At 47.0% G+C, this 20,873-nt stretch overlaps 1 protein-coding gene across 1 annotated transcript; it reads left to right on the top strand.

The window, feature by feature from the left end:
- The first annotated feature begins 1,721 nt into the window (after positions 1 to 1,721).
- On the top strand, positions 1,722 to 17,008 carry LOC120905817 (cell division cycle and apoptosis regulator protein 1-like). Its single transcript, XM_040316998.1, has 10 exons — positions 1,722 to 2,371; positions 2,476 to 3,221; positions 3,628 to 3,833; positions 6,367 to 6,879; positions 8,371 to 8,965; positions 10,021 to 10,132; positions 11,455 to 12,846; positions 12,915 to 13,150; positions 15,309 to 15,430; positions 15,511 to 17,008. Exons 1-10 carry the CDS (start codon positions 2,254 to 2,256, stop codon positions 15,791 to 15,793), a joined length of 4,323 nt encoding a protein of 1,440 aa, XP_040172932.1. The 5' UTR covers positions 1,722 to 2,253; the 3' UTR covers positions 15,794 to 17,008.
- Positions 17,009 to 20,873: the final 3,865 nt, after the last annotated feature.

Genomic DNA, 20,873 nt, shown 5'->3' with positions numbered 1-20,873 from the left:
GCGACAATTTTGCTTCATCCTAAATAATCGAATTATCTAGTTTTTTTACAAGCCAGATTAATGCTAAACACAAAAAAATAGATTTGAACACATTTTAGCCTATTTTTGTCTGTTTTCTAATAATAAACAAGTTGGTTGACCGAGTCAAATGAGCTATTTTGATCTACACCGAGTGAAATTTGTAGCTATTTCCCGTCGCGCGCGACGTTGTCGCTCTATGTCTATTTGGACGGTTATGCGCGGATTCTGAGATACAGTCTGTTCCCGAGTTACGCGGTTTCTGCGTTCCCGACGAATCCGCGTAACTCGAATATCCGCGTAAGTCGAATTTCACGTTTTTTTACTAAATACTATTCATTACTCGCAGTTTTTGATTTAAATTAATACTTTTATACACTTTAGAATTTTATTTGCTGTGATTTGTGCAGAAAATTCTAATATTTCTGGCTTTTAGCGGTTTCAATTTGTTAGCAAAAGTGCAATTTATACCGAACTTGAAGCAAATTGTACTGATTTGACATTTAATCTGTTAAATTTAGAAAACCGCGTATCTCCGAATCTGCGTAAGTCGAGAACCGTTTAACTCGGGAACAGACTGTACTGCAAAAGGCGAATTCAAGCAGCGATCTTTAGCATGTCAAAATTGGCTGCTTAAGCAATTTTGGCTGTTTGGGCAGTAGCTCAGTTTCGAAAGGTTCGAGAGGCCTAATGTAAACACACGGTAAGAATGGTAGCGTATGGTAAGATACGTAAGTATCAACATCACCGACCATTACTCAAACCCATTTGTTTCAGTTGCTTTTTCCGTTTAGGTTGAGAGCTTGAACCATTAAGAATCCGTTTAGTGATCGTTTTGTGAATTTTTGGCACTTGTAATGACAGTTGGGAAAATGTGCTTTTGACAGTTTGTACGAGAAGGGAATTTATTTTGCATTTGACAATTAATGTGTGTGTGAGATAATGAGAGAAAGAGAGAGAAGAGAGAGAGTGAGGAAGGATGGAGTGAGAGAGAGAGAGAGGAAGGGGGGAGGGAAAGAGAGACAGATAGATAGACAGAGAGAGCGAGAAAGAGAGAGAGAGAGAGAGAGAGAAAGAGAGAGAGAGAGAAAAAGAGAGAGAGAGAGAGCGATGAAACGAAAGTAATTAAAACAGCATTGTTTTTCGATTTATGTACAGAAATTCTTTTTAAGTTTTCCGTACAAAATTTCTTCTCGAGTGCCATTTTCCACAGAATATTTAAAACACTGAAAATAACTTCAAACACTTCGTATCAATTCAATCGCATATTTGCACTGCTTTTTGTTTAGACATTAACGTTAACATTAACTGTATTTTTAAACCTTCAAAAAGTACGATTTTAGTTTCTGCTGCCTAAAATAACGTTTCCATCGTTTTTAGATGCCTCCGCAACTTTTATTGCTCAAGTTACCCTCATCGCACCAAGCTGCACGTACGCAGCCATTGCGATCGACCGAACCGTGCCGAGCAATTTCCCGAAAATGACCAAACGCCTTGCAAGTGGCACACAAACCGGGTGGGCCGCGCGCAAACGCACCGTGCTCGCCCGGCTCACCGAGCCGTCCGCAGCGGCCAGCATCGGGCGCACTGTTCGCCAAGGGTTAAACAGGGAAACGCAATTAGACCAATGGCAACGGCAGATAACGGAACCGGCAACCGGCGCCTGACAGCTGTCACCCCGAACGCCGTCTAAAAGTACGCGTTCCGGGCAGAAACGCATCCAGGCCTTGCAAGCGCAGCCGCACACCCGATCCCTCCCATCCCGTTTCCCCCTGGCTTTCAAACACTCCCGAAGCCGAGCGCTTGTGCAACACACAGCGGCGACCTGCAAAGTCCGAAACCGATTTGTTTGGTGGTGGTGGTGGTGTGCGGTTAGTGTGTTAGTTGTGTGCGAAGGAAGTGTCTGAGCGGTGTGCGTCGGCACAGCTACAATAAACCTCTTTTTACGGCGAAACACGGCCCTTGTGCGATTCATGCGAGCAGTCGAGCGACATAACGTGTCGGAGCAGTAAAACTTCGCTTGCTTGCATTCTTTTTTTGCGCGGCGCTGCTGGGCTCTAGGTTAGGAAGTGCGAAATTATTGGAAGAAGCAAAAGCGGAGACGCCGTGAAGAAAAAAAAACACACTCGCTGTGCAGGGAGAGCCGCTGGACTGTTTGCAGGGTTGCTGTCTTCCTTTCTGCCCTAGCGCGCGCCCCCTCCCCCCCCTCCGAGCGGTGGAGCGGCATCAGTGACAATGGCGTTCAATCAGAAGAATCCGCCATGGCAGCGGAACACTGGGCATCAGGCGATGGCCAGCATGCAGACGATTGTTAGCTTCCCGCAGGCGCAGCCCGTTTACAATCCCGGCCTCGGTACGGTTGACGCCCCTTACCTGGGCGGCAGGGGATTTATTGTGGCAGAGTCCGGTTGGTTTTTATATCGCGTTTTCCCTTCCTCTTCTTCCTCTTCCGTACAGCCGGACTGCAGCAGCAGCAGCAGCAGCAGCAAGTACAGCAGCAGGCGCAGCAGCAGGTACAGCAGCAGGTACAGCAGCAGCAGCAGCAAAGCATTTCGATGCTGCCCCAGATGGGGCTGCAGCAGCCGGCCCTCTACTCACCCACGGTGCAGTATCCGGCCTCCCGGCCGATCAACGCGATCGGCTTCCAGGGCCAGCCGCAGCAGGCGCCACCGACGCCCCAGCAGCAGCAGCAACAGCAGCAGCAGCAGGTACAGCAGGTCAGCCAGGGCTCGGGCAAGTTCAACCCGAACCAGCGCGCGTTCAGCGGGACCGGGCTGGTGACGAAGCTGCAGAACGACTACGGCATCATCGACGATCAGGTGTTCTTCCACACCAACACCTGCGTGAAGGGCATCCTGCCGAAGCTGGGCGACCGGGTGCTGGTCGACGCGGCCTACAACACCAACATGCCGTTCAAGTGGAACGCCTCGCGCGTACAGGTCCTGCAGACCGGCGGTGGCGGCGGCGGCGGTGGCGGTGGGGGCGGTGGTGGTCACAACTCCCCGTCCGTACCGCACAGCAACTCGTCGGGCGGGCGCACGCACACCAGTGCGTATGGTGGAGGCGGTGGTGGTGGTGGCGGTTCGCAGAACAATTCGTCCGATTCGCGCTCGAACGTGCGCAATCGGTACAATGCGCCGTCGTCGCGCAAGTCGCCGGACCGAAGCATGCACCGGTCGTCCAACTCGCGCACCAAGGATGAGGTAGGTCCACACTAGGGACGGGAAAAATGAAGAGTCTGGCTAGGTCCGCAGTTTTCCGGATAGTAGGTCCGGAATCAGTTTCCGGAATCGGCTCCAGATTCGGAAACGGCACCGGAATTGTTTCCAGAATTGGCTCCAGATTCGGAATCGGGTTTGGAATTGGTTCCGGAATCGGCTCCAGAATTTAGAATCGGGTCTGGAATTGGAATTCTCGAGTCAATTCTGATTCTGATTGAGGAGTCATCTCTGAAATCGGCTCAGTAATTGATTCCGAACAGGGAGTCGGAATCGGGTCCGATTCCGTGTTCCCACCGCTATTCCACACGCACCCCGGCCGGATCGAATCGGGCAAATGGGTTTTTTAGGTGATTAAACCACTCTTTCTTGTTTTGTTTCTCCCCCCAAGTACGATGACGTTGAGCGAAGGCGGAAGCAGCAGCGGGACGATCGCGACTCGGACCGCAGCTCGTACCGGGACAAGCAGCGGGCCCGCTCGCCGGAACGGCCGCGCGAGAGGGAGCGCAGCCCGGTGAAGAAACACTCGCCCAAACGGGCCCGGCTGCGCTCGGTGCCGCCGTACATGGTGCAGGTTCCGAAGCAGCTGCTGCCGATGTAAGTACTTTTGCGCAAGCGGCCCGCACGCGTACGCGGCTGGTTTAAAGCCATCATTTGTTTTTTCACAGCTAAGGTAGAGCTTGGGAATGGGTGATACGGTGCAATTTATCTAAGATGTACTGCTTAATTAAGATGAATTAATTCTTTCAGATGAAAATGTTGACGGTCCTTACATTGCATACATTTTTCGTCTCTTACTAGATGAATATCTCCCCAAGGCGAAGGTTCTTTATGCTGCATATGTGGCTGTCTAAATTCGCTAAGATGAGGTTTTGAATGACAGTTCATGCCAGGTTTTTCCCGCGATTTATTGGATACTTCATACCAACACTACAATTGGGTTGTCCCTTGCACGAATGTCTCTCTAAGCGGCCGGTCCCTTGAAGATTAATCTTAAGGAGATTTCTATGTATATCGAAAATAGTAAAAATTGTTTGTTAATTGCCTAGATCAGCGATTGGCAAGAGGTAAAAGACCAAATTTGGTCAATGATTAAGAGCCGCGGGCCTGTAAATTATGCACATCATTCATTACATTATCAAAGATGATCAAATATGAAAAAAACACAGCAATTGCCAAATGATATCAAGGAAATACGATTGGTGATATTGTTGTATTTCTGTAATAATATCATCCAAGCAAGGTTAAAGATTGTTAATTGCAATTATATCTACGCCTTGCCACAAACGGATCGCTGCAAAGAAAAATGCGTAGCTGCTACTAAATCCAAACGCAGCAGAAAATGACCCGAACATGGTTGAACATCATACGGATGTAGTTGACTGCGATCCATAGCAACCGGATAAAGATTCGAAGGAAAGCGAGAACAGGTGTATTAAAATTACAATCAGAATTCAATAGTTGTTAGATGCTCTTTAGTTGAACGCTCGATAGTTGGTAGACAGTTCATTGAAAATGCATGCATTTGTACATTTAGGAAAACAGGATTTAAAAAAAAATAACACAAATCTTATAAAAAATCAACAAAAATTCAGATATTTTTTGTATGGATAAACATGCCAACTTAAAAGCACATATTCAATAGTTGGCAGGGAATGGAAGTGCAACCAGTGATTTCGGACTGGAATTGTAAAAGTAGTAGGGTAGCTAGATCTCGGATGCTGCTGACAGCGAACGCTGGTCACCACATCGGTAACAAGCAAAATGGTCGAATTTATGGAGCATGTCTTACCAAAAGTATAGCAGCACTTAACGGCTTCATGGTAGATACTAGCTGTCAAAGGACATCAACATTCATCATATCTGAGATGGTTTGGGGGCCTATATTGACTAATTGAACGACATTGAATTGATCAAAAGCCTTTTGATGCCTTGCGCTAAAATACTTTTTGGAGAAGACAGTTTTTACTTTCAACGGGATTCTGCTCCAGCCCATAAGGCTTCCATCGTTCAGGAATAGCGTAAGAAGTATTTGCCTTATTTCATTTGAATGGCCTGCAAGGAGTCAATTAAGTGTCTTAGAATTATAAGAACTCCTTAAAACCCCGTGTAATAACTAGTCTGTCTATACCTATTAAAATAATCTAAGTAGTAAAAGTGCGACAGTATGTACTAAACGTCATCCTAAAAGATTTCCAATGTTTTTTTTTATACGAATAGTTTTGTTCCCGTCCAACAACGTCAGTCAAATCCATTCGAGGGCCAGATTTGTTGTTGTGTCGGGCCGGGCTTTGTCGACCGCTGGCATAGATAGTTCAAATTATGATTTTCAACATTAAGGGGAACAGAATCAGTATTACTTTTTGATATGATAGATGGCAGAAATACTATTTTGCCTATAGGACCTGAGCAGTATGTCGCACTATTACAGTGCATCAAATCACAATTGCAACCATCATCGAGCATGTAGAACTAATGTCACAGCAACAGCGCTCCGACGTGTAATCAAAGTCACGATTGGTTAACATTGAGTATTTATTTAATGATGAGTAACACTTAGGTAAATGAGAGATTTGATACAATTTGTTTTATTATAAAACTATTTCTAGTAGAACAAAGTCGTATAATTGTGCACATGCGTTTAGATACTCAGATTTAACCAAAGCATTATCTACCAATTGCTATCACTTGGAGGAGTTTTATACTGCTACAAGTGTGCTGTAAATTTGATGCCAATGGAATCGAAATTTTAATTCGTAATGCAGAATATATACCCCAAAAAACAATTGGGATAAAATTGGATTATTTTGGAAATAAAGTCTAGCAGGAAATGTCTAACTGCTGCTCTGATTGTTCCCAAACATAAACTAATAAGAAATCGTTCAGATCATAGCTATTTAGCAGGCAGTACAAGTAGTGATTTGGAATTGTTTCCACTTATGCCCGCAAGTATCTTTCGGGCGACTCAGCGGTCACTCGATGGAACTTGTAAAACTAGGAAAATATCAAAGAAAATACTAAAACAATCGGCCTCTTTATCATGAGAATTATTGCTATAATATGCAAACTCTAAACCATGTGACGTATCTTTCTCATTCTCTCTCTCTCTTTCTCTCTCCTTCTCCCACAGCAAAAGCGTCAGCATATTGGAGCTGCGCGCCCGCTACCCGAAGCTCTACATCCCGTCGGACTTCATACTGGCGGAGGTCGGGTGGCCGAAATCGTTCCCGCCCAACTCGCCGCTCCCGCTGCAGACCGGCTGCCACTTTCACGTGTTCAACAAGGAGGTGGAGCGGCCGCTGCCGCTCGAAAAGACCGTCCTCGATCCGGCCGACGCCGACTACCTGTACACGGTGAAGGTGATGCTAATGAGCACGCCGGACATGCTCGAGATCTATCGCAGCTGCTTCTACCGCAACGAGAAGGAGCGGCGGGACGACGGCCGCAGCTATCTGCATCCGACGCGCATGATCAATTTCCTGGTCGGGACGCGCGGCAAGAACGAGCTGATGGCGGTCGGTGGCCCCTGGTCACCGTCGCTCGACGGGGCCCACCCGGACACCGACCCGAAGGTGCTGATGCGGACCGCCATCCGCACGTGCAAGGCGCTCACCGGGATCGACCTTTCCGGCTGCTCCCTCTGGTAGGTATCCGGCGGGGTGTGGGACGGGAATGGGGCGGGGTGCTACTGTTTTGGGAACAGGTTTCTTTTATATATCACCCGAACCCGTATTTTCTACTGCAATTGTTGCTTGAAGATGATGTTGCGTTTGATGAAAAGAAAACAAAACAAAACCCCAGTCGCCATACGAGAAAGAGTTTGGGGTCGTGGGGAGTGGGATCATATAGCGTGTCTGTTAAAACTCAGCCCACTGTTCAGCTCGCCAGCCTTTCACTGGGTGTAAGTGTGCGTACGCGTGTGTGTGTGTTTGTGGGTGATGGGGGTTAAGGGTGGCTAAATATCCGCGGAGTCAGACCACACGCGTCGCACGATTTTCCTCTTTTTTTTTAATTATTATTTTGTACTAATTCTTACCCTACGGTAGTAGAGAATGTGGACAGTAATTGTTGTTGTTGTTTGGTGATTGATTGAAACTGAAATTTTGTCATTGTTGCTGTTACGGTAGCTTAAGCAAAGCAGCCTCTCGAGACCGCTCAAAACCACCACCCCCGCCCAACAGAAGCACGGAAGACGTTTCTGTTTTTTGTGAACCAATTTCCCCAAACCTCCCTGTAGTTTGTTGAGTAAGCGAATTCTTTTCTGTACTTTTTTTTCTCTCTCTCCGTAGCATAGCAAATATGAAAACGAACAAATATTTTACTGATATACTCTAGCTCACACACACTCTCTCACTTTTCTCACACCATCCACCCCTTCCATTGCTTATAGTACGGAACCCGTTCCGTTTCAGTTCGGTTTCTGGCGCCGAAGATCCCCGACAGGTCGGCAAGCAATTATACACCCCCGCTAAGCATTCGCGATGCGATGAGTTCTTGTTTGAGTAGTTTTAAAGTTAAGAGCCATCTGTGTGATAAGCCCCCATAGCACGTGAAGCTTTCTTGTTGTTGTTAGCCTACGCTCTGTGGTGTGCCCCTTTTCCCTTAGCCTTGATCTGATGATCCAGTTCGCTTGTGGCGCGGTTGAAATTATGCCGCCAAAAGCAAGCTAGAAAGATATGCAAAAGCAAACATTCAGCCCATGCTAACAAACGCTTGATTGGCAATGAAAAGATCGTCACTGAGAGGGTGCAAACAGAACGCAGCAAACACTTCACTTGAATTGAAGTGGCCGGTATCGTTGGGAGAGAATGGAATCGACGCTGTCGAGCGCCCCCAGTGGGCCGAAGAATATTCCGACAGAGGCGGGCGGTTTTTATTCAAATTAATCAGTTGTTAACATAGTTGCTATATTGAAACACACCATATAATCATCCTCTCTCTCTCTCTCTCTCTAAGGACAATCTGCTCTTCCTTTTCTCACATTCCGTATTTATCATATTTTATAACACACCAACTGCTCCTTATCCTCCTCCAAAAAAAAAAAAACAACCCAATATACCATTTATATAATTATATATGTATTTTAACCAATTTTCAATCTGAACCAATACCTCACTGCTGTATACCAACACAGGTACCGTTTCGTGGATATCTATTACCGTCGCACTGAATCCTACCATAAGGGTCGTTTGATTCCGCCGCGCGTTGAAACGGTGGTCGTATTTCTGCCCCGTATGAGCGCCTGCATACCGACGGAAGGCCAGTGGGAAAAGACACAGCAGACTTACCAGCTTCAGTTGGAGCGCATTCTTACCAGTAGCAACTCTAGCGGCGACGACGCCAACGGGGGCGGCGCCAGTCTGCAGGAGGTTGTTCCGGCGGCGGAAGAAGCGGCACCGAATTCTAGCGGCACGGGTGACGACACGGCTAAGCCGGCGGCAGCAGCAGCAGCAGCAGCAGCAGCAGCAGCAGCAGCAACACCAGCAGCAGCAGGTGTCAACTCATCTGCAGCACCATCAGATCAGCAGCAGCAGGGCCAACAGTCGGCCGACGGTGATTCGGCGGTCGTTTCTGCGGCGGAGTCGGCGTCGTCCGATGGAGCCGCCGCAACAGAGGCAGCACCGGCAGCAGCAGCAGGTGGTGAAGGAGGCGACGATTCTGCCGCGGCAGCAGCGTCGGCGAAGGAGAGCGGCGATGGCGGCAGCACCAACAGTAGCGGCACAATAATGGTAACGAATGCCAGTAGCTACACACGATGGTCGAGTGTGTGAGAGCGAGCATAGGTGGATCAACAGTAGCGCCGCTGTGAGGTTGTCTCCCCCATCCACTTAGTGTATTTGCGAAGAGACCGCGGGGATGGGGAGGAAATATGGGATTGTTTAAAAAAAAAGCTAATAGTTTAGCAATTAATTCTACTTTTCACTACAAAAATACGTATATACCACACCTACACATTACTACTACTACTACACTACACACGTTTCACATAACTCACTCTAGATTTGTTTTAAGCGCCCCATCTCCATCCTCTCCCAACTCTCCTCCTTTCCTTCCTGGTGTCGCACCCTTGCGGGTGGACGTCTATTCTTTACGGGTATAGCAAAGCAAAGGAAGAACAAAAAACAACGAAATCAAAACAGCAACAATCCATTAAATATTAGTAGTTCATAATCATAATCAAAAAGTCATTTGCTTTTGGGCAGCATGTTTGTGCAACATTTCTCTTCTGTGGGTTAGCTACGGCCGGATTTCTGTGGACGACACACGCGTGCCCCTTTTCCCTTGTATGCAGTTGTATGCTGAGTTTAACCCTAATGTGGCCTCCCCGTATTTTTTGTTGTTGTTTTGTTTATTTTAGAGAAGAAACCCTTCGATATTAAATGAAATCTAGGAACTAGCTTACATCTCTAACCATCCAACCCAACAAAAAAAACCCAATTCCCACTCCTCCCACTCTTACGATCTTTCCGTCTTTATTGAGGGAAGCCGTTGGTGTTGTATTAGTAACAAAAAACCCAACGACGCGGCGATGGAAGACCCCGGGAGTGGTGTGATCCTCTTCCCATCAATGCACTCTCCTCCCCTGGGGTACGGAGGGAGAGTGTGCTGATTCGACAATGCAAAATTGTTGTGTAGCAAACTTAAAACGAAACCATTTTCTGTTCAGTTCTCTTTGTGCCGTCGTCACCAAAGTGTATCTTAAGAATCGTTATTAATTTGTATCCCTGTGTGTGTGTCTCTATTTTTCTCTCTCCCTTTTTGTGTCTATGTGCATTGAGAGCAGGCAGCAGCCGCCATGACCGAACCGGACACCGAGACGCTGCTGATGGAATACAAAAAAATGAAGGTGGCCGAACTGAAGACGGAACTCATCAACCGCAACCTGCCGACCGATGGTAAGGGAATTTGTGATTTTATTTTTCGTCCCCCAATGGTGCCCAGTGCGCTTATTTGTGGGGGGGGGGGGGCTTTGGCTTGTTATTTAAGTGCAATCACAATTACCAAACAGCAAGTTACACACAAACATAGGGAAGATATTAGCGGATGGAGATATTGGCGTGACGATAGAAAATATAGAAAGATAGTAGAACAGATTGTTTTGTCATTCGCCACATTTAAATTAACTTTAAAACTAATCCTAAAACTCACACTCAATGTGGAGTAAGGTGGATCTTTGTTGCAGTCAGTGCTGCGAAATGTCACTGTCTATGTCATAAAAAATCTTACTGAAACAACATCCATGTCAGCAACAAGTACTCAATTGTGATGATCAGAGGTGATACTCAAACAGTTGGTGTGGCCAATGCATGCTTGGTGACATTTTAGTTTGGTCAGTCACTTTGTCATGACTTTTTTTTACTGTGATCAGTTCTGCCAAATGTTACTGACATGGTCATGACAAATTTCGACTGCATCGGAATCATGCCAGTGTCACGAGCCTTACTGTGATGAGAGGTGAGACTCAATCAATTTTTGCGACCATCACACAGCTTGGTGACATTTACTCTTGACAAGTCACTTGGCCGTGACATTTTCTGTCGATGATCATCACGATAGTCATGCGAGATGTCAGGCAGCAGACATAGCGAGGGCATGCTGATTTCGTTGCCTGGAGCCACGTGCAAGCGTGTCATCACCGCCAGACAAAATGTCACAACCAAGTGACTGATCAAAAGCTTTTTGAAAAACTGTCACCATTCCGGCCACATAAGCTGTGTTGAGTATCTCCTCCGATCATCACGGTTGAGTACGCGACTGAGGCATGGATTTTATTTCCGTCATGAGTTTTTGAACTGGTTTGAAAAGTTTGGTCGTTGTAATGATTGAGATGGCACTCAGCTCAGCGTTGTCAGTCAGACTATCAGGTTTGGCACTAGCATTCACATGACATATTTGGCAATTCATTAAGCGCTATTAATGATTCAGCTATGATTGTCACTGAAAAACGAGAAGGTCTTTGTTTTCGATTGTCACCATCACGTGATGCTCACGACATTTTAAAACGTATTTAATCGGTAAAACCTTTTTGAAGCCGGTTAAAATTTTATTTTAAAGATTAGAGCCTACAAGCTTAAGCTAGCTAGGAGAGGTAAAGATTAGAGCCTACGAGCTTAAGCTAGCTAGGAGAGGTCGATAAAGTAATGCTTGCCTTACGTTTGTTGATCATTATTTAACGCTCTTTTCCATTTGCTTCACAAAAAATAACGCATCGCATCAGGCATTAAGGCGGTCCTGCTTGCCCGCCTGTCCGAGGCGATCATCGGCGAGAAGCAAGCGCAGCTCGCGCAGCAGGCGCAGGAGGTGAAGATGGAGGTAGCCGAAACCGAACCAGCTGTGACCACCGGTACCGAGGAGGCGGTAAAAACGGAACCAGCAGAAGCAGCAGCAGCAGAGGATAGCAAGCCACCACCGGCAGATGTGGAGATGGCCGAGGTGTCCGACGCTCCCAAGGAGTCGGATGGCAAGCCGCTGAACGAAACGCCGGACGACACGAAACCAGCCCCCGGTGAAGGTGGGATTGAAGGTGGTGACCAGGAGCCGGCAGCGGTTAAACCGGAGCCAGCGGCGGCCGTGCCGCCGCGCAAAAAGGAACCCCAGCCGGTGAAGCTGACCGAGAAGGAGCGGCAAAACCTCGAGCGCTGGTACACGATGCCGAAGGAGCCGCACGTGCTGGTGCACCCGTCGCGCACCGCCAAGTCGGGCAAGTTCGAGTGCAGCGTGGTGTCGCTGTCGGTGCTGCTCGACTACCGGCCGGAGGACACGAAGGAGCACTCGTTCGAGGTGGCCCTCTTCGCCGAGCTGTTCAACGACATGTTAGCGCGCGATTTCGGCTTCAAAATCTACGGCGAGCTGGCCCGGCTGGCCCGAAAGGCGAACGAGACGGCGGCGGCATCGGAGACGGCGAAAAAGGACGGTACCGCTGCTGCTGCTGCTGGTGCTGCAGACGGCAAGTCGGGCCGCTCGGAGCAGGGTGGCGAGACGAGCAACGGTGAGGACAGCAAGACGAGCACCGAGAAGGGCAAGGACGAGAAGGAGCAGAACGATCGGAAGCGGCGCCGGCGCAGCGTGGAGGACAACCATCGCACGAAGCCGGAGCCGGAACCGGCCCGCTTCCACACGGTGCTGCCGGAGCTGCTGCTCGCGTTCGCGTACTTCGACATCACGCAGTGTGGGTACATCTTCGAGAAGGATCTGCTGGAGCTGATCTACAGCCTCGGGCTGAACCTGTCCCGGTCGCAGATACGCAAAACGGTCGGGGACGTGGCCGCCGCCCGCCACACGCTCTACTACCGCCAGCTGACCGACAAGGCGCTGGACGTGGCCGCCGTGGACGGTAAAGCGCCCAAGAAGGGCGACGGGGGCGACGTGCCACCGTCGGTCGATCTGTCCGCCGATTCGCTTACGGGCGGCGAAACGGCGGCGGCCGAGCTGACCGAGCAGCAGGCGCTGGAGCTGGCCCGCGGTAACACCGACTACATGGGGCAGCTGCACGCGAGCGTGCTGCAGATCGCGAACGGTGGCAGCGAGCAGCAGCAGCAGCAGGACGAGCCGGCCGCCAAGAAGGTGAAGGTGGAAACGGCGGCGAACGAGCTGCCCATAACCGCAGACGGTAAGTGGCGATCGCGGTTTTACATAATGTTACCCTTTGGCCTAACACGAGCTTATGCTTTCTTCCAGGTTTGGTAGAGTACAAAGGCACAATCGTGGACGTCGGCAAGTGTCTGGAGCAGGCGAAGCTTACCGAGCAGGCCCGCGAGCGGGCCGAAAAGTCGCTCGAGCTGGTGCGCAACCTGAACGACGAGCTGACGGGCACCAACGCCCGCTCCACGCAGTACATCAGCGAGCTGGTCGCCGATCTTAAGAGCGCCAAGAAAAAGCTGATCGACAACGAGCAAACAATTCGGGACATGGCGGTAAGTTTTGAGTTTAATACATGCGCATACAACGCCCCCACGTGCTTTTGAAATTAAATTTGACGCCTTTAACTTTAACACAAGTGGATCATTCTACATGTAGGGTGGTTGTAGCGCACTTAACATACGATACGATCATTTAGATGTACTTAGAGTGGGGTTTTTTTTAATGTTAGTTCGAAATGTTCTTTAGTCTTTTTCAAAGGTGTAATGGTGCCATTCCGTTACGTAGTAGCCGAAAATCCATTATTTACTCAGAGGTATTAATGTTGATCCTTAAAAAAATCCAGAAATCCTCAGCACATTTCGCGTGAAAAAAAATTAGAAACCACATTTTTTAACAATAAAACATACCTATAGTGGTGGTAGTACCTATAGTGGTGGTAGTGAGGGATCATTAATACAGTACAAGCTTCGACGAGTGGGGATGGCTAATAGGGGACAAGGACGGAGGGATCTAGAAGGCACGTAAAAATGAATGGTAGGGAGAAGTGCAGCAACATCGATAGTGCTAAGGATCAAACCAGCAGTGAAGTGAAGACTGAGCAATATGCCGTCTCTTTTCTATTGAATCAATTCCCAAAACGTTGACAACGGACTGCATATGCGGGACAAAGGAGAAAGGCACTCTTTCAAGCCGAGTAATGCCTCTAATACTGGTAGGAGCAGTTCAAACCAGAGCAACATAAAGAGTTTTAAAGCAGCGAGTATCATTGAAGTCAACTGCTGAGCCAATTATTTGGCCTAGAATTTGGCCGGCTCTGCTAATGACGCTATCTATATGGCCGGTAAAGGTTAGTCTGTCGACAAGCAGTACCCCAAGGTCTCGAACCACACTAACACAATTTGTCTCCGTATCCATAGCAAAATAATGATGTATCAATGGTAGTGCAAGCAAGAGAAAAGGTTACAGCAGAGCATTTTTCTGGCCAAACATTTAAAAAGTCGGACGAACACCAGCGCTCCCGCTCAGCGGCGATTGGCAGACAGATTTTTAAATCGTCTGCGAAGAGGGGATGATCGACAGAGTATGGGGGCGATTTTTTTACTATAGAGCCACTGTAAGGAACAGAAAACAGGCATGTTACTACTATAGTGGTTATAGTCATAACATCTCCTAACTCAGAAAAGCTTGGAAAAAAATCAAGATATTTTTGTCTATTTGGATATGAACCGTTGGTTTTATTAATTTGTTGTTTCAAATGGTATACAGGGTTTTCCAGGAGTTCTCATAGCTGTGGGACACTTTATTGACACTTTCCTATAAGAAATTAAGTTAATGTAATGAGAAATGGACTCTCTCGCTAATCCAGTAGGAATTTCCAACGACCCTGTCCAAAAATAGTGCTAGAGTCCAATTTCCACCATATAAAGTTCACTTCTAATAAGAAAGTGTCAAGACCACCACCATTGGTACATTTACCCTATTTGCTTCTAGATTTGAAATAGTTTTTATGTTTCCAATCGATTCATACTTTTTGCGGCTGTGTTGCCGCTAGTTGGAGAAATGTAGTATCATACTGTATCGATTCAATTGTTTTTTGTTGTTGTTGTTGCTCTGAAAACAATTATTTCACTTCTCATCGAACATTGCATTTCGTATATCGAGTGGATGGAGATACCGGATCGGATTAGATTCGTTATGCGAAGCTCTCTCGTTATTTCTATACAGAGTTTGCATACAATGCAATGAGAATTTGAACCAAAAAAAAGGGGGGAAAAACTGCAGCTGGAGCAGTTCGCAGCCGCCTGCGGGTTGCACACGAACGTCAGCATGCGTGGTGCGTGATTGCATTGTTTGTTTTATACAGCAAAGCGCGCCCCGGTGGTGCGCCTGTGTTTGGGGTTGATCTCGCCGTTAAGTGCAGCACTTAATTCGATTAGCGCTGATGATTATTGACGCTGATAAGATTGCTCTCCCAACAGCCTAATAGTGATGAGTCATAATAGATGTTGTTGTCAACAATGTTTACGATGTGTTATTGGTTGCACTTGCCCGGGGCCGACTCGCGTGTGTTCACCCTTTTTTTGCATTATCTGTAGCTGCTATAACGTGTTATGTGGTTTAAACTTACAAAAAAAAAAAAGGAAAATAAGAACTACACGATTGCTATTTTTTTGTTTTATATTTTTCTCTCAATCCATTTTCCCAATGCAGCGCAAAAACTCGGAATATGTTTCCATCATCACGCACGTGTACGACCGCGTGCGCCCGATAGTGAACGTGCCCGACCGCAAGCGCTCCACATCCACCGTCTCGTCGTCGCATCGCCGCGAAAGGTAAGTGCGCACCAATGGTTGTGGCCACTGTCCATCTCCGCCCCCTTAACCCAAACCTCCACTTGCCATTCTGTCCGCAGCTCCAAGGAAAAGTCAGCGTCCTCGCTGTCAAAGGAAAAGGAGAAGGAAAGCGCCGATACGAAGGACGCGAAAAAGGCGGACAAACCGGTGGCCGAGGCGGCGAGCAAGGAGAAACCGGCCAGTGTCGCACCGGCGGCCACCGCCGAGAAGCCCGAGAAGGAAGCAGCCGCCGACCCGCCGTCGTCCACCGCCGCCAAGGAAGCTGGGAACGAGACGGAGCAGCAGACGGAGGGCGGCAGCAAGGCCGCGATCGCCGCTGCCAACAGCCAGGACCAGGAATAATTTTTTTCCCTTCCTATTGACTGTTTCATTTTATTTGTTTGTTTGCTTTATATTATTTTTCACTCACACGTAACCCATTCAACAGAATTAATTCTTCCCCCCACTCCACAAGCGACAGGCGTTTACCATAATGGGGTCATACAGTGACGAAAGAAAAAAAATCCCCGCGTGGATGTGTTGGGTGGAGGGGGGAGAGCCTCCTCGTTACAGTTGAGGGAGAATGTGTATGTAAAAAAAGGAAACAAAAGATTATAATTAGTTTATATATTTTTTCCAACTCCGTTTCGCTGCAGACATTTATAACTATTAACAAAATTATTAAAAAACTATTAATAGAACTGATAGGACAGGTAGAGAGAGATATCGAGAGAGAGAGGGAGACACAGACAGCGGCATACACAGACCAATCAGGCAGAATATGAGAACACACTTGTGTGGAGATCCGCACATTGCCTGGCGTGTAGAGTAGTGAGGTCACGATGAGAAGGAGCAGAATGGTCGCAAGATTTAGCGCCGAAGGTTTTTTTGTTGGCTTTTGTAACCAATGAACAACATATATAAACATATATATGAACTCTACACCCTTTTCCTCCAGACTGTACATGACTCTTGATGCTTTTTCTGTTGTTGTTTTGTTTCATTTTCTACTTTTGTTTGTGTGCATGTGTGTGTGTGTGTGGAAGGAGATTATTTTCAAAGGGAAAGCAAAAAACAAAGAACACAGAAGACGACATAAGATAATATAACAAAAAAAGAAGAAAAAAAACAGGACGAAAACTGTTTTTTTCATATAAACTCGATTTTAACTCTAAACCGAAAAAAACAACAACAACAATCTCAGAAGCGGATTCGATAATAGAGGAGGGTCAGTGAGAGCGTTTAGATGTACATTTCGCGAGATCGATGGCGAAAATCATCATGGTGGAAAATCTCCGGCAAATATGGTGTGTGGTGTGTTAAGGTACTGGGAGGAGGGGGAAGCCTAATAAGTGGCAAAAGTGGCCCGGCATGTGTTATGCAGCTGTTTGTAATTACAACTATGCGCACACACACACACACACACACACACATACACACACACACACACATACAAACTACAAAACAAAAAACAGTCAAGCCGGCACATCGCCCGAATGTTCTTTTCTAATGTTACACATTTAAATAAATGAATAATGGATCCAACGATGCGAACGAGCAGCGAGTCGTGCAAACCTAGCGAATCCGTGCTAATAATTTTCCCGTCGTTGGTTTCTTCTCCCTCCCCCCGCAAATGAGTTTTGCCGGTCCGGTTTGGCACCACCGATATGCTGGTGAGTAAATATGAAATATCACAACTAGTTTTGTTGTTCACTATTTTTAGGCACTACTCGTTAGGAGACGGTTCACGATTTCTCTGCAACTGTGTACACCATGAGTGTGAAGTAATTTCAATTATTTGAATCTTGCCAATCAAGGCTGAGAGCTGTTTGCTTCAATTTAGGGGGAAACGATTGGAAGACGTTAAGTTTTTTTTTATTTTTTTTTCCTGTGCAATTCCGGAATAACCCCGATGCATCATGCACGCGTGACTATACTCGGCGTGTTTCTTGAGGGAGATAGAGTCATCCGATGTCCCCCAAAACCCATTTGTGAAGATTCGTTATAATGGTGGGACCTACACGATACCGATTCTGTATTCGGAATCAATTCTGGAGCCGATTCCTGAGTTGAATCCGGAAAAGGTTCCAGAATCAGCGAAGGCTTCGGACTCGGAATCGACCTGGGAATCGCAATTTGTTCCTGTAACAGAATCAGAATTGACTCCAGAATTGGAATTAGCTCCGGAATAAGAATCAGTTCCTGAGTTGAAATTAGAAGTTTCAGTAGCGATATCAGTCCTGGAATCTCCATGCGAACGGATCGTTTACCAAGTAAATTTGGATTCTTTGCGGCTATCAATACGTAGCATCATTGGACCCAAGCGCCTATTCTTATGGAGATGTCGATGCCGACTCCGATTTTGGAGCCGATTCTGATTTCGGGGCCAATTCTGATTCCGGAGCCGATATCGGAGTCGACTGCGGAGCGAATTCAGGAGTTGAATCTGGAATCGATTCTGGAATTGGAATCAGTTCCGGAACTGGAATCGGCTCCGGAATTGAAATCGGATCCGGAATCAGAATCGACCTGGGATTCGCAATTTGCTTCGGTAACAGAATCAGAATTGACTCCAGAATTGGAATTAGCTCCGGAAGGACAATCAGTTCGTGAATTAAAATAACAAGTTTCAGAAGCGACATAAGTCCGCGAATCTCCATGAGAATGGATCGTTTACAAGTAAATTGAATTCTTCGCGGCTATCAATGCGTAGCATCATTGGATCCACGCGTCTATTCTTATGGAGAAGCCGGAAGCGACTTTGGTTTCGAGGCCGATTCTGATTTCGGAGCCAATTTCAATTCCGAAGCCTATATCGATTCCGGAACCGGTTCCGATTCCGGCACCGATTACGATTCCGAATCCAATTCTGGAGCTGATTCCAATTTCGGAACCGATTCTGGAGCTGACTCCGGAACCAATTCCGAACCCGATACCGATTCTGGAGCCGATTCCGGAACCAATACCGGAGCCGATCTCCTCCGAGAAATCTTCGGAGCCAGCCGGAACCGATTCGGACGAAAACGTTCGTTTTTCCCATCACTGATTCGTTACTGCGTTAGTGCTTCGCTGGAGCACTGGGGAACACTTCGGGGGCTTCGGAACTAATTATATGTCAACTAATATTCGACTCAGCGTTTCCCACCAAAACAGCAGCCGCCTGCCTTCCCTTCCTGTCCCGGGGGTTGTTTACACTGCTCTGCCTCTCCTCCTTCTCCTCCCCCTGCTCCTTGCTCTGCTAATCATCATAATTATTCACGCTGTGTGAGTGGCTTCTAATGTGTCCACAGGTCCCCAGATGAACGCCAGCGCTGGCGGCACCGGGTGTTGTACCGTAAACCAGCACAATTGGTTCGTTTCGTTCGCTCGTTGGCTTGTGGGTAAGGGCAGTAGTGTAGAGCAGTAGCAGTAGCCAATTTAAAAAAAGTCCGCGTACACGCATATACTGCTCGCGGGCCTGGACTGGCCTGGGGACGCATTTTGGTCCACGCATCATCATCAAAACGATTGCCAACGGGTGGAATTTTATCTGTGTGTGTGTGTGTATATGTGTCGAGTGAGCACCATATACATACACATAAACACAGTGTACGGTCCAGGACTATACGGGTACCCGAAATTGAAACTGCATTGCTTTCCGGGCTGTTCAAACCTTCCTCTCCCTTTCGTTCGGCCGGCGGGTTGGATGTGTTGTGTCCACCCCAGCATTCCGATGCTGTGCTGTGGCATGTGATTTTTTCCCCCTTTTCCCTCTGACAACATCACCCCCTCGCGGTGTACTGCTCCTGGAGTTGGCCGGGCAGCCGAAGCTGCTGGCGGAATCGCGTTCGGGCCGCGGGTCGTCGTCGGGTTGATTAACTCCTCCGCGGCTCTCCTCACACTCCTCTCATCCGCCCCGAGCGGTTTGGTGGGAGAAGAGCAAAACCGGGCGCGCGCGCACGCACGCTCGAGCGAAAGAGAAAGAGAGAGAGAGAGAGAGAGAGAGAGATTCGGAGCGCGCGAGGATCGATTTTTCGGTACAAACCGGAACCACCGCAGCAGATTGTAATAGATGCTCAGGGGGGGGGGGGGGGGGGTGTGGAGTGAACGACAATGACCGGGCGGGACGGGTTGGTCACAGTCGGCTACTTGTGTTGTGTTCGTGCTAGAGAGTGTTCGTGCGAGAGAGAGAGCGAGAGCTGCTGATGGTGGACACACCGAACCCGCGCGCCACGAATGCATCGCAGGGGGAAAGCGGGACAAAATGGCAACGTTAAGCCGTTCTGAACACATTTTTTGCATGTTTCAATCGGCGTAATATCCGATCTTTGGAGATACTAAACAATCTTGACAGAGGTAAACCCGTTTAAACGTTTTACAGACGTTTGTGAGATTTCAATGTTCAAACTAAAATTGGATTGGTTTTTGATCTCTGAGCTTTGATCAACCTGTTACAGGGATTTCCAGGGGTTCTCATAGTTGCGGGACACTTTCTCGACTCTTTCTTATAGGAAGTGAACTTGATATGTTGGGAATTGGACTCTATGGCACCCTTTTTGGACAGTCTCGTTGTAATTTCCTATTGGATTTGTCCAACAAGCATGGTATAGAGTCCAATTCCTGATACATTAGGTTCATTTCACTTAAGAAAGAGTAAATACAGTCGTTGCCACCTAATTTTGGCTCTAAGGCATCAATTTTTGACAGTGCGCATCAATTTTTGCCTCTAAGGCATCAATTTTTGACAGTGCGCATCAATTTTTGACTCTAACGCACCTATTTTTGTCTGTAAGTCATCAATTTTTTACTCTTGTAGGAATAATGACAATTTTACAAGATATTCAACCAGATTTTTAACAATTGTTACTCCATTACTCATAAAACATACAAAACCTATGTAATGCGAGTGTTTCTTGGCAAAAAATTATCAAATTTTAGAAATACTAAAGCTTTTCTTTACAGCTGAAAATACGTGCCAATTTTTTCGCTCCATTAAAATTTCTAAAATTGGCAAAACAATTGTTTTAATTTAAATTCTATCAGTAAAGTTATTCACTACTTAACTTAATTTCAATCATTTCAGAACACACAGTTTCATAAATTACTTAAAACTTTGTAAATAAAGCGATTGACTCACCGTCAAAAATCGATGCCTTCGAGGCAAAAATTGATGCGCACTGTCAAAAATTGATGCCTTCGAGGCAAAAATCGTGACACACTGTCAAAAATTGGTGCTTTCGAGACAAAAATAGGTGAGTTAGAGTCAAAATTTAGCGGCAACGACTGTAAAGTGTCCCACAGCTATGCGAACTCCTGAAAAACCCTGTAATGTTTTCTTTTAGAACGTTTTCACGGTTCACGGTTATAGTTTATAATTATTACACATGATTCCGAATGAATAGTACATCTTTTCATGTTTAAATGATTTTTAAAATCTAACAGAATGGGTTTAAAAGAAATATTT

Source organism: Anopheles arabiensis, chromosome X (assembly GCF_016920715.1).
Source record: "Anopheles arabiensis isolate DONGOLA chromosome X, AaraD3, whole genome shotgun sequence".
NCBI classification, from domain to species: Eukaryota; Metazoa; Arthropoda; class Insecta; order Diptera; family Culicidae; genus Anopheles; species Anopheles arabiensis.
Note: the sequence above shows the minus strand (reverse complement) of the source record. Positions and strands in the feature narration are given on the sequence as shown.